This window comes from Melanostigma gelatinosum (assembly GCF_949748355.1).
Source record: "Melanostigma gelatinosum genome assembly, chromosome: 6".
NCBI classification, from domain to species: Eukaryota; Metazoa; Chordata; class Actinopteri; order Perciformes; family Zoarcidae; genus Melanostigma; species Melanostigma gelatinosum.
Window position 1 is genome coordinate 12,987,381 of NC_136639.1, and position 13,261 is coordinate 13,000,641.

General features: G+C 41.9%; 1 protein-coding gene across 9 annotated transcripts in view; it reads left to right on the top strand.

The window, feature by feature from the left end:
• Positions 1-13,261, top strand: part of trpm3 (transient receptor potential cation channel, subfamily M, member 3) — a gene marked incomplete at both ends in the record, with an annotated part of 116,361 nt that overhangs the window by 72,778 nt on the left and 30,322 nt on the right. For all 9 annotated transcript variants that reach the window (XM_079270877.1, XM_079270878.1, XM_079270885.1 and 6 more), the window contains 2 exons: positions 5,743-5,917; positions 6,521-6,644. In XM_079270877.1, coding sequence (XP_079127003.1) covers positions 5,743-5,917; positions 6,521-6,644 — 299 coding nt within the window. The remainder of the gene's footprint in view (positions 1-5,742; positions 5,918-6,520; positions 6,645-13,261) is intronic.

Below are 13,261 nucleotides of genomic sequence, written 5' to 3' on the forward strand. Positions count from 1 at the left end.
AATAAACGAGGCACCTTGAGTGTGCCCTTGTCCAGTTCACTTAAATTCCATAGAATATTGAAATGTGCGCATAAGTGCTTTGTGTATTGAATGTGTGTGCATTTAAACTCTGTGTCTACTGTGTAACCTTCACTGGCCCTGCTAAAGCAGTCTGTTCATTAGTCACAGCAGAGGTAAGAGATGAAGTTGCTCTAGTAATTGAATCCAGAAGCCAAAAGGCCTTGCGTTGCAGATTAGCCATGACATTGTGACCTCCACCGCGGAGCAGCCGATACAGAAGAGATTATATTATTATTATTATTGGTGCATGGGAAGTCCACAGGGTAGTAGTACCGGTACTCTTCTTTCAACCACTATAAATGCCTGAACAAACTCACGATTTTCCAGATACAGCTTATAATATCTCCCCTTTTTTGCTCTGTCCAACTGCGTGACCAACCGGATGCCTTGGTGGCTCTTGTTCTTTGACACGTATCAAATAACTGCATTTTCAGTTTGAATCCGGCTCAGAGATATATCCAAAAAAAGCACAAATAGCAGGAAAAGCTTAGTAAAGCTTATAAATTGTGGTGTGAATTTTTTTTTTAAATTCAGATCTCTAGAGAACTATACATGAGTCATACAAATTAATATAGAGTCCCCTGGTTGGTGGTTTTGGTCCCAGTGATGGTACTGCACCGATGACTATTTAGATAGATAGATACTAGGGGAAATTTGTTTATTAAATCAATGGGGCTGAACTGACTCTGGGAGTGGCTCAGCTGATAAAATATTTTCTGGCATTTGAGAATGAGCGTACAGAGACAGCATGGGGACAGTAAAAGTAATTTGGGATAAGGTGTGTTCGTGCACAAATGGACACAAAAAAAGACAAACAAGAACTGCCAGAGTGTTCAGCCCTGTGGGGGAGAGATAACAGAGCCAGGTTGGATACACAACTTCTTCTCCAGGTACACCCTTAGATATAAAGGTGCTAACTAAACACATAGGGTTTTTCGGCTAGTCCTCATCTGAGAACCCATTTTCCTTCCAGTTAAAATCATTTATAGAGGTTCCACCTGAAACCCTTTAATTAATAGGGTTCTACCCAGACCCCAACATAAAGAGTTTTACCTGGGAAACCCCATGAGCGGTTCTATAGAGAACACTTCTTTGGTGTAATGGTTCCACCCAGAATTTGTTATATTCCAAGGATTTTATCTCTTGTGGTTTAGCGTAACCCGCAACAATCATGGTTCCTATCACAGTGTTTGAGGGGGTGTGGGCTGGATTGTGGGCATTCCTTTTAACACCTTTAATTTCAACAATCCTTGAAGAACTCTTATAACTCTTATAACTCTTATTGTTACTCTTATTCTTACTCAAAAACGGTACTTTGGATGAAAGGGGCTCTTAACAGAACCCTTAGTGGTGAGAAGGTCAGGGATGTCCCTTATGCACACTATTTAACAATTAAATAAGTCTGCACAAAAAGCAATTTCTTGTCCTCTATTTTTATTTTTGTCATATACAGTTATTTTTTTTACCAATTGTTTCTTCATATTTGTGACAAACACCATTTTAACTGTGATTATGGGCTATACAACAAACCTGACTTTCTGCATCTCCAATGGTTCACAGAGTTTTTACGACTACTCAGAGGCTGACTGTAGCGCTTGTGACGTGATGACATGTTTATTGTACCTTTTATGGATCATTTGAAGTCAGTGCAGACTAGAGATACACACTGTATCTTGTAGCTGTCGTATGAGCTGAATCCAAAAGGGTTGTGGCAAGGACAAGTCAAGTAAACAGACCCCATTTATCCACATGACATTTTATACACTTTCACTTTATTTACACTTGTTTTGACTTTGTGGGATGATACATTGCCTTAAGTACAATTGTTTAACTCACAAACATATTTACAGTAACTAACTAACAAATCAAGGCTTTAATTTTTTCATAGACATAGCTCTCACAAAAGCGGATACACAGACTCACACACACGCCAACACACAAATCGTGACCATTCGTGATTCATTCTCTCTGGCTCACGGCCTTGGTAACGCTACAACTTGACTAAAATGACTGGTAAAAAGGTGGCACAGACCATCTGATTTAGAATGAAAAAAAAAGACAACATATGTTGATGTCACAACACGACTGGAAAAGTAAAGTTTAAGAGAAACCTTGCCCCCTAACCTTTTGTTCTGTTGCCTGTCGAGTCATGTCCCCTTCACAGATTTCTCCTGTCTGCTTTGGTCCTCGCTAGAATAACGATGTTTGTGTGAGGGAGCGTGCTTTACTTTTGACATTTTTGGTGTGTGTGTGTTGGCAAGTGGTGGGGGGGGGGGGGGAGGTGCGAAGACACCGACCCACATACTGTAACACACCTCATCCAGTCATGCTGATACAAATTTGACACATACAAGGACAAACTCGCAGACACTCACACACACCCACGCACACAGAGACACACACGCAGAGGATGAGTCATCGCTGGATCCTTAATTAGGACCATTTAAGCATGTTGTGTGTGTCTTGCTTTCAAGCTCCTCTCTCCCTCCCTATTTCCAGACGGGATAATATAGAAAGTTGTGGCCACGGAGTCTCATCGACCACCTCTCTCCTTTTTGTCTGCCTCTGCTTTTTCACACGGTTTCACGGTAATTTCCCTCCTGAGAGATGAGGTGTGGGCTGCAGCCTGCGGCACTGGGTTAAAACTGTATGAGATCCAGAGACAAGGGAGAGAGTAGGGGTTTGCCGATTGTGTTATCTGATGCGTTGGAGTGTGTGAATGGTCCATGGATACAAGCATTCCAAGAATAGTTGGTGGAAAGGCTGAGGTGTGTGGAGGGAGACAGTACAGAGTGTATATCAGGTTTATTGTGTGGAATGTGTATTTTATGAAATGCACAGTGTTGCAACAGTGATTTAGTTTGAATTATTTTGCTTGCATTATTCAATACCTTTCAGATAGTTAAACTAGCCACCAAGTGTACGCGGTATATATTTACATTTTGTATAGCACCCAGACTTCCACCCTTATAAGAGAGACTTTTAAAAGAACAGGATATAGATTATATTTGGTCCTACTCTTAACTGTCCATTAGGTACATACATTTTATATGTATCTGTTTGAAATATTCTGTCTGCATCACAGCTTGGTGTAGTTGTGGTCTCAGTTACATCTGTGCCTAAACCCAACAGCGATGTCTGTGTGTACTGACACACCCTGGAGTACACCTCTGCACTTGTTTGTAAAAGATACAACGTTGTTTCCACTATAATTCATTTATTAAAGTTTAATTTATCACGAGAGTACATTTTCCTGTCCCACCTCACTTCTGGATGAGCAAACATAAAGAAAAGTTGATGGAATGTAGAAGCAGAGTAATGAGGAGAATAAAACACAGACATACTTTGGCAGATGAAACACTTGGTGAACTCCAGAAAGAAGGATTGCATCTTCACTAAATACTCAAAAAACTGATTAGCTCTCCAGCTATGGGTTCACATTTTCATCGAGAACAATAGGTATTCTTCTGAAAGTGCCGACTTATTCAACCACCTGTGAAAATTCAGACCACAGAATCCGCCTCTACAGAGATAATTATTCAAAGGACTCTCAGCTTTCCAACAACATGGGATTTAACTTAAAAAAGTATAAAATGGTAAATTCAGCACAAGCAGCAGTTGGCAGAGTGTTAACACTTCTATGTTTAGTGATTTAATTCCCAGTCAAGCTCCCAGGAACACTCCTGGACTGTGGCAGTTTTTTAGTGGCAGTCCCAATTAAAATGTGTCCATGAATCCAGAAAAACTTTAAATAAATACATTACACTACATATTTATGCAAAACGTTTTTCTCTCACAGACACATTTCTCATTGAATTATTACAATTATAACCATTAGGTCCAGTAAAATATAAAGGCATTTAGCGTCAAAATATTATTTTGGTGCCATTTATGTGAGTTAAAGGGCACTCACAGGGGCAAACAGGATAACATGTTTCTGCATTTGGGCTGGGTGGACATGCAGCTTTAATTTGAATGAACGGGCTGCCATATTGATACATCGCAGTTCCCTCAGGAATAAATACAGTAGTCAAAGCTCTTGATTAGAAAAAAAAGGACTGTGAATGTAGAGGTCAAGAGCCATCAGGAAATGTGCTCATTTTTTTTGGTGGGGTAGTCGGGCAGAAGAGAATTCTATTTCATCTGTGGTTTGTTTACTTGTGTGTGCCTCTATCTATATTTGTGTGAGTATGTGTGTGTGTGTGTGTATGTGTGTGTGTGTGTGTGTGTGTGTTTTCGTGCTACCAATTATAGCCATGACACAGCTGTGCTTTGCCCTCCTCATCTGCTCCTTAGTTGAACAATAATCTACTTTGGACACTGCCGCGCTGCCTCCAAAGCTCACGAGTCATCAATATCAATGCTTGATCTGACACAAAGTGCAAGCTCACACACATGCAGGTAACAGCAGAAATAGACATCCAAAAGAAATGGAAGAACCAGATACAAAATGCAAGTTATCAGTCTGCTTCTCTCACATTCAGCTCTGTTGATGTATGGTCGTGTGATGTGTAGTGGCACACTGACGTTTTACCTCTTTGAAGTGGGCAAGGCCCTTAAAATATCCTCCTTATGTAACTGTCCCTGTTGCAAGGCCGCACGAGGCTGTGTGAGGCAAAGCGTAATGGTGGTGGTTCTGAATGTGTGCGTGTGCTTATGTTTGTGTGTGTGTGTGTATGGGCATGCAGTATGTAAGCACACATCTGCGCTCGTCTGCCTGCGTGTTTAAGAGACGCTTTCTCCCGTGTGAATTATGCAGACCAGGATGAGGGTGCAGGGCGGGGAAGATCCAGCAGTTACACAGCTTTTGAATTCGAAGAATCAAAACACCCGTCTGAAAACAACCTCATGATGCAGAACGGGAGGGCGAAAGGAGAACGGAGTGTCGATAGAAAGACAGGAAGTGAGACAGAGATCAGGAAAGGGCAGGATGAGGGAAGGAGGGTTTAGGAAATGGATTGAACTGAGACCACTAAAAAGGGAAAGAACATAGGGGGGTAAGAGATAATTGGACTCTGGGGTTTATTGTGGCTTGAAGGCAACGTTCAGTGGTATGATGAGAAATACAATACGGAACGGAAACAAGAAGCAGGAAAAGGAGGAACACAAGCAGGAAATTCCTTTGAGAGTTTTGCAATACATTTCATATCTACAGTACCTTCTCCTGTACATAGTCTCACCATGTGCAGAAACACCAACCTGCTAAACATGCACAGGTACCGTAAATAGACAATGATTAGCAGGCAAGGAGCCTTTTTTTGTGTAGAACAGCGTGGGGTTTATCACTGAATCTCTCTCACACACACACACACACACACACACACACACACACACACACACACACACACACACACACACACACACACACACACACACACACACACACACACACACGCACACACATCCATGCCACAGAACCACGAAACAAAGCACAGAGTGGGCTGGTTATTTTTGGTACCGGTGTTTTAAAAATAAACCTCTTTACCATAATTAGAAAGTGTCTTGGCAATACAGTTATGAGACATCACAGGTGTCAAGTCTTGCTGATCTAATAAAACTTATTTGTTCTGTTTTTTTTTCTATTCTTAACTTCCCTCTTCTTTCCTCACATTTCTGTCCTCTTTTCTGTGTTGTTCATCCCTGTTGTCCTTTCTAAAACCACCCACTTGTTTTCATGTGCAGGTATTGGTCAGGGGGTGCCGGTGGTGGCTCTGATCGTAGAGGGAGGCCCTAATGTGATCTCCATTGTGCTGGAGTACCTCAGGGACACACCGCCCATCCCTGTGGTTGTGTGTGATGGCAGCGGCAGGGCCTCAGACATCTTGGCCTTCGGACACAAATACTCTGAGGATGGAGGGTATGCACTCACATGTGCACGTTATTCTACAATCCAAGGGCAAACACTTACTAATACTGTGTTTATCCGATGTGGAAAAGGTTGTTGGTAATCAGAATTTCTGATGTTTTTAGTATATTAGTGTTCATCAAACAATGTGGCTTAGATCAAACATAACAAGTATACAATTTCATGTGTACTGTACATGACAGCAAAAGTGTTATTTTTTCACATATGCTTTTTTGGGAAAAAGATGTTAAACCTGATGCAGCAACTTGCAAAAATGTATACATTTTGTGAAATGTGCTAATGTGTTACTTTAAAAATAACACAGTAGACTTTTTTGGTTGTATTCATCATAAGACACACCATGAATTTAGAATAGACTTTTTTCAGAATTACATTTCATAGCTTCATATATCAAGTTACAGATTAAGGTAAACCTGCAGAATCGCATCTCACCAAGGACCCTGAGACAGTTGGACTGAGAGCTCCAGTCAACCTTGGTTTCACTTACTGACAAGCAAATCTAATTAGCCTGCCTCCCCCCTCACTGTTTTATTCTCCTTCCTCTATCCGACCCCTTTCCTGACACTCTCTTTTTTTTTCTCTGCACCTCTGCAGCATAATTAACGAGTCTCTAAGAGACCAGTTGCTGGTGACCATCCAGAAGACTTTCACCTACAGCCGCACACAGGCCCAACATCTGTTCATCATCCTCATGGAGTGCATGAAGAAGAAGGAGTTGGTGAGTGTCACTTTCATAAATGTACACATACACATGCCAGCAGACACACGTGCACATGCACATATTTGCACGTGCATGACTATATTTGCAGATGCAGATAAAGCAAACATATGAGCAGTATACAAAAAACTGAAGAGCTGACAGACACGCACGCACACACACACACACAGTTGTGTTTTCATGACTTTTGAGAGCATTACCCTTGACTTACATTCATTTTCTGGAGTCTTCACCCAAGAATTTTATGATTTACGTTATGGGGACATGCATTTTGTCCCCATAAGGAAGGCGAGTGCCCACAATGTCACTGTGTTAACATAATTATGTTCCCAAAAAATGGGTAAAACACGCCCACACACACACACCAATAATATCAGCAGTAATATCAGCAGTAATATCACCAATCATTCAAGCTTTGATGTCTCTGCTGTATAAAGAAGCCCAAAAATGAAAAATATGTGAAGGAGGAACAAATGGATTTGTGAATTGAAGCTTGCTCATCATGAAACTTGTATTGAAGCAAGTATTAACCCATCTTTTATGCACGACATGTAATGTTAAGTGGATGTAAATATATTCAGATGACGTTTGGGACCAAATGCCCTCCACCTTGAGAGTTGTTCCCCTTTGGCAGTGTTTACTTCCCAGTCCCTTTAGAGCACTGTCACATGAGAGCGACCTCTTGATAATGCTGTTGACTGCTGTAAGTGCAGGGGTGACAATCATGTCTGTGTGTGTCTACGTTTTCATCATGGTACATTTGATGACAGTAGCAGTGGGCGTGTGGCGGGAGGGAATATTTGCCAGATCAGTGACTGTTGGTACTGCTGGTTGCCAGTAGCATTTTGCGAGTACATTTGTAATTAGTATCATTCAAACACCTAAGCCTTGTTTTTTTTTTTTTACCTTTTTAGAAGTAAAAGTGCTGAGCTAGAATTCAGCTTAACATCTTGAAACACAATGGCTGGGATGTTTAAAATGACTTAACCAGGTATTTACCATGCAGTAATCGTCCCAGTTTGTAAAAATACTCTGCTGCACAATATATCGTTTGAGCATCAACATTGTGATTTGCGCATGTCACTCAAACTCGTCATGCAACAACTTTTTTGCTGCTTGATACAAAAGGAAAACTGCCACGCTTCTCATTTTCCATGATTTATCCTGTGTTGCCATTAATTACCTACAGTCTAGTTAGACCCGCCACAGTTTCATAATGCACCGTATGTATTTTCAAACTTCTCAATGAGTTGGGTCGGCGCAGTCTGCCTCAACTTTACAGCGCCCCTAACTCTGCTTTTTTTATTGACATCACTTCACACCTGAATGAAGTGAATTTAAAGCTGCAGGACAATTCAGTGAAATCAATTTTACTAAAATGAATTATGTTATTTTAATAAACAAATCGTGCAAAATGAAACGCTATAATTTAAAAATAGAGAATATGATAAACAAACAAACAAATGTCGTGTACGTTCAACCAAATATGTTATTAAAGTATGACGTTTATATTTAAAGAGAAGAGTTGTGCAAGGGTGTGTAACTGCGAGTCACTGTCCTGGGGATGGAAGAGTCCGAGTCAGTGGGGGTCAGTTTTTGTGGCGTGAGGTCCTGATGGACCGAAGCCTCCTGACAGAGGGAAGGGACTCAAAGAGTTTGTGTCCAGGGTGAGAGGGGTCAGCTATAATCTTTCTTGCTCCGCCTCAGGGTCCTGGAGGGACAGCAGATTGCAGCCAATCACTTAATAACCTACTCAGCAGAGTATGAGTATAAGAGTGTAACGTAAGACTTGAGATGTCTAGACTTTGCAGTCAATACTATTGGGATGCAGTGGAATCATATTTGTTCTATAGTACTACAATCCCAAAACAATAACAATTGTAGACACCTGTGTTTACCTTGTATACCAAAGCCAAGTAGTGTCAGACCCATGTTAACACTCAGATCAGGAGCAGGGTCACAAAAAACGTTGCATTGACTCATTTACACTGGCAGCAAATGTGGGTTCATCCTGGGTCAGTGCTGCGGGGCCGAAAGGGGTAAGTGTGTGAGAGGGAGAGACACAATGAGACTGTGTGTTTGTCTGTGTGCCAGCTCGCCTGCGGTTACATTTTTCTGGCTCTGCAGCATGACAGCCAAAGAATAGGAGGAAAAGAGAAAGACTAAAGGTGACTGTGAGAGGGAGTGTGTCTGATTAATGTCGGCCTCACACCAAATTACTTTTCATGAGATTTTAGTGTTGCAGAAACATTTTGTAAGTGTTGCTGGAGTTGTGTCACGCTCGAGTATCTACATCATTTGTTGTAAGGTGATCATAAAACGTAGTCCGAGCCGTCTTAAATCTGTATTTTTCTCATCTTGACCTTCTGATGAAATCATTCACGTTGTATTTTATCGTAAGTTCAATGACATGAACATTGTCAACAATCAATAGTTTTTTCATAATTTCTCCAGCGCTAAACAGGAAGCAGCAAAGAGAAGTATGATTAAAGAGTGGATGTGTCTTTCAGCATGTTGGTTTATTCATGTAGACATTTTGTGCTTCAGTTATTTCCCTGTTGCCTCTGCTTTATTTGTCGTACTGAGGGCTGTTTATGCTTTGTATCAAGAGGCAATAAACTTGTGATCCATTGTAAGTACACACTGAAATGTATATGTCCATGTGTACCTCTGTGTTTTATGTTTTTATCCTTGTTTTACCAAAAGTGGAACAGGCAGTTTTATTCAAGCCTCAATATGCCTTAATATTGTCATTTCAAGATGCCAGATGGTACATTTTATCATTAATATGTTGCTGTGAAATCAGTTAGGCAGGGAAGGGCTGGGAAGGGCTCTTTGCAGCTCCAAACAATAGTACCAATTACCTGCTTTATGCTTTCATTTAGTCTCATCTAGAAGTGTGTTGAATCATCTACCAAAGAAAAAAATCTCTTCTGATAGATGATAGAATTTCTAGGTTCCAAGTCGGAGAAGGAAGGTATGGGGAATAATTGTTAAGCTAATCAATGAATGATGTGCAAGCTCTTTAGTTTTACTTGAGGGTAACAGATGTAAGATTTATAGATGGTGTGTTATAAAAAACAAAATAAGAGGCCGCATTTGAATCAACTTGTCTGGATGATAAGGGTAATTATCTGCCTCATGTATTCACAACGCTTATCATGTTTCTTTTATCCCTTCAACATAAAGATTCAATCATTTTATATAACTGTCAAACCAGCACACTGAAAAGACGACAGGCTGCATGTGAACCGGTGCCTTTAAATATCAGCAAGGCCTGTTGTCATGTAACTCTTTTTCTTTTTTTGCTAGAAACGTGTTAATCCAATTCTAGGTCTAATTAAGAGAGAAGTACCTCATTCTACCTCCCCATCGCTCACTCTCAGCCCTTCACACTTCATCTGTGATGGGAGGGGGGGCAATATGATTGCTTGGTATGAATAATTCAGTGTAGAATAGTCCTTATATGTTTAATTCAGATGAAATATTGAGGAGGAAGCACCCACCCGCAATGTTCCTCCTCCTTTCTGACAAGAGAAACGAGCGGGAGGATGATGAGGAGAAGGAAAGAGTGAGTTCAATGGACCATGAGAGAGATGGAGGGACAGATTTAGGGAGAGAGGGGAAAGTGGGCAGGAAATGACATGAGAAGAGAAGGAAAGCAAATAGTTTGGGTGGAGGGCACATGTGAAAATTAGGTACATTAGGGAGTTTCAGAAAGACAAGGATGATTATCAGCAGGGCAGTTATCAGTTTAAAATGTCATGAATAGAGAAACGTATGTCTCTCTTTTCTCTGCTTTGGCTGTGCTGCTTAACCCTGTTGGTTAATGGTTTATTCCAGAAGGTACTAAATATTCATCGAAATATGTTATGCTGAAATTCACACAGATGAAACCATTAGCAGAGCTTTGACAGATCTGAACTGCTGACCGTTGTAAATGTATGGACTACAGAGGATACTTTAGAAACATGTGAGGAATATATGAGTGTGTGTGTGTGTGTGGGGGGGGGGGGGTCATGTACAGTATGTACATGTAGCAGCACGAGCAGGGTCTTTGCCTGTTAAATGAAGATGAATGTTTTCCAATCAGCTTGCTCACTGTAGCGTGAAGAGCAGCTTTGTGATCCTCTTCTAAGCTCGTAGCTTAGCATCTCTGAAGATGTGGGAATCCTCCAACAGATCCCAGTCACACTGAGAAAGATTACACTGCCTCTTCCTTTTTCATTTCTTATATCCGTTTCAATTTGTCAACACCGAATCTCCTTCCATCTGTGTCCGTTGAGTGACACAAGCTTTTTCTTTCCTGCTGCCTCGCGTCTTTCTTCCTGATCCCTGCCTCCACTTTTCTCCCTCTACTTATCGTTCCCGGTCTTTTCCTCTCTCCTCTATTCTTGTCAACAGAGGGATGGAGTGTGACAGACACCAGTCAGTGCCAACATTCAGAATGTGAAAATATGTTAGAATACAGTTTTGACCAAACACATGGAAAATGTAATAAACAATGGATGGGTGAGTTTATGCGGTTAGTACAAAAATACGACGAAGCTGTGTCTACCCTCTCAATAAACTTGTTTGCTCACAGTAAGTACTCGAGAGCACCTTTGCTTGTACAAAAGGATGAAAGCAGATGAGGGAGAGGCCGACTGTTTGCCTTGTGCACACACTTCTTGAACCCGTGTGATCGTCATAGCGGCTGTGTTGCTCAGCCTCTGTATTGTAGAGCCTTTGTGATAACAGGTAGCATATATCCACAGGGTCACCTTGGAGGTGTGATCGGAGGAAGAGGAAAGGGAGGAAGCAGGCAAATGTGGGAGGGGGGGGGGGAGTTGGGGTGGTAGGCATGCCAGTGGGAGGATGATGTCAGACTAGTTGTTGTAGGTGGGGGGCAGAAAGAGAATAGGTGGAAGAAAGGGAGTGGAGATAAAGCCTGGAGAGAGAGGGGAGAAGAGAAACAATGCCAAATGTCTTCAATCATCTTTCTTCTATCACACTGTGATCCATCTTTTTGAAGCCACGAGCCGTGTGTGTGTGTGTGTGTGTGTGTGTGTGTGTGTGTGTGTGTGTGTGTGTGTGTGTGTGTGTGTGTGTAAGGGAACTGTCCAATAACTACAGGGTATAATGAACAAGTGGCTAGGACAGGAGTCTGTACTGATAAGGTGAAATTAGGCTCACTCATGAGCACCCTTAAAAATGATGGATGGTTATTTCTTACACTGATATTGTCAGAAAGTCACAGCTTTGCAGTCAATTTACACTCATTACATAAGAGCACACACACAACAAATCACACTGTCTTAAACACACTGTTTTAAACACACACACTTGGTTAGATCACAGTATTGCATGTGTGTTCAGCAGATGACTCCCTAAATGTGTTGTTAACATCCATTAGAGTGAAGGCGAAAGATGCATTCTAGCAAATAATAATCCAGCCACTGGCTGCAGCATTCAAAAACAACTACACGCGCACACAATATAACTTAACTCAAAGAAGCACATGAACATATTGCACACTGCACCAGCGACTCATTGGTGTCCCCGCTCATGAAATCCTCAATCGATACCTTCACATCCCATTGCACTCCTATTTCGCCTGGAGAAAGCCCCTTTGATTCCACAGGCCGATAGTGACCGTCACACACACACATACGCGCACACACACTTAGATGCTCCCCCTATTGGATTGAAACTTCCACCGATCTTGTTCACCAGCAATAAGCTTAACAAATTCTGTGAAGAAAGCAACGAGTACTAGCCGATCGAGGCAGAGTGGGGCGGGTCTTTGCAGACTGCAGGTGGGGGGTACCTCTGTAAGAGGTCATTTGGCATGCAGATGAGAGGGCACTTCCACATTGCCAACTCTCTTGCACACTTTTTTTGTAGTGTGCCGTTGGTCGAGCTAGCTTGTGCCCAAGGTTATCTGCCCTTGCGTTTGATGATGCCACACTCATCTGTCTCTCAGGGAGGAGCCAACATGTCATCAGCATGTGGTGTACAAATGATGAATGAGCTGACGTAAAAGATACTGTAAATCATCGATGTAAATTGAATTACTGTTGTGCATTTAGGTTGCGTGAATAGAGAGGGAGATAGAGGGAGAAAGAGGGTTAGCCCCACAACATTGCCCAAGGGAAAGCAGCAGCAAAGCCCGCAGATTCCCAGAGCTCCACGAAATGAAGCCAGAGGGGCGAGATGGGAAGGGAGCTGGACTGCAGGGAAGAGAGGGAGGTGGGAGGAGATGGATGGGTGGAGGGAGGGATTAGAGGAATAGCTCATCAGGCATTCAGAACACGCATTTTCTCGTTGATGACATCCACAAGGTGCCCTTCACGCATGCACACATACCAGCATGTATGCCCACACACATGCACACGGGTGTACACGCGCATGCTATAGTTTTACAGAAACAAAAAAATCCAGAAAAGCGGCCCCATTTCTCAGATTTCCCTCGCAGCAGACTTTGGCTTTCATCCATCGCGCCATTCGTTAATCTCATGCAGGATATAAAAAATGCAGCTGAAGGACATGTCTGACTACACAGATGAAAGCTTCAAGTGGCCAGAGTGGAAAATATTTTTCTGAAAGCCTTATCCAAAAAAAGTTTGACACGGAAA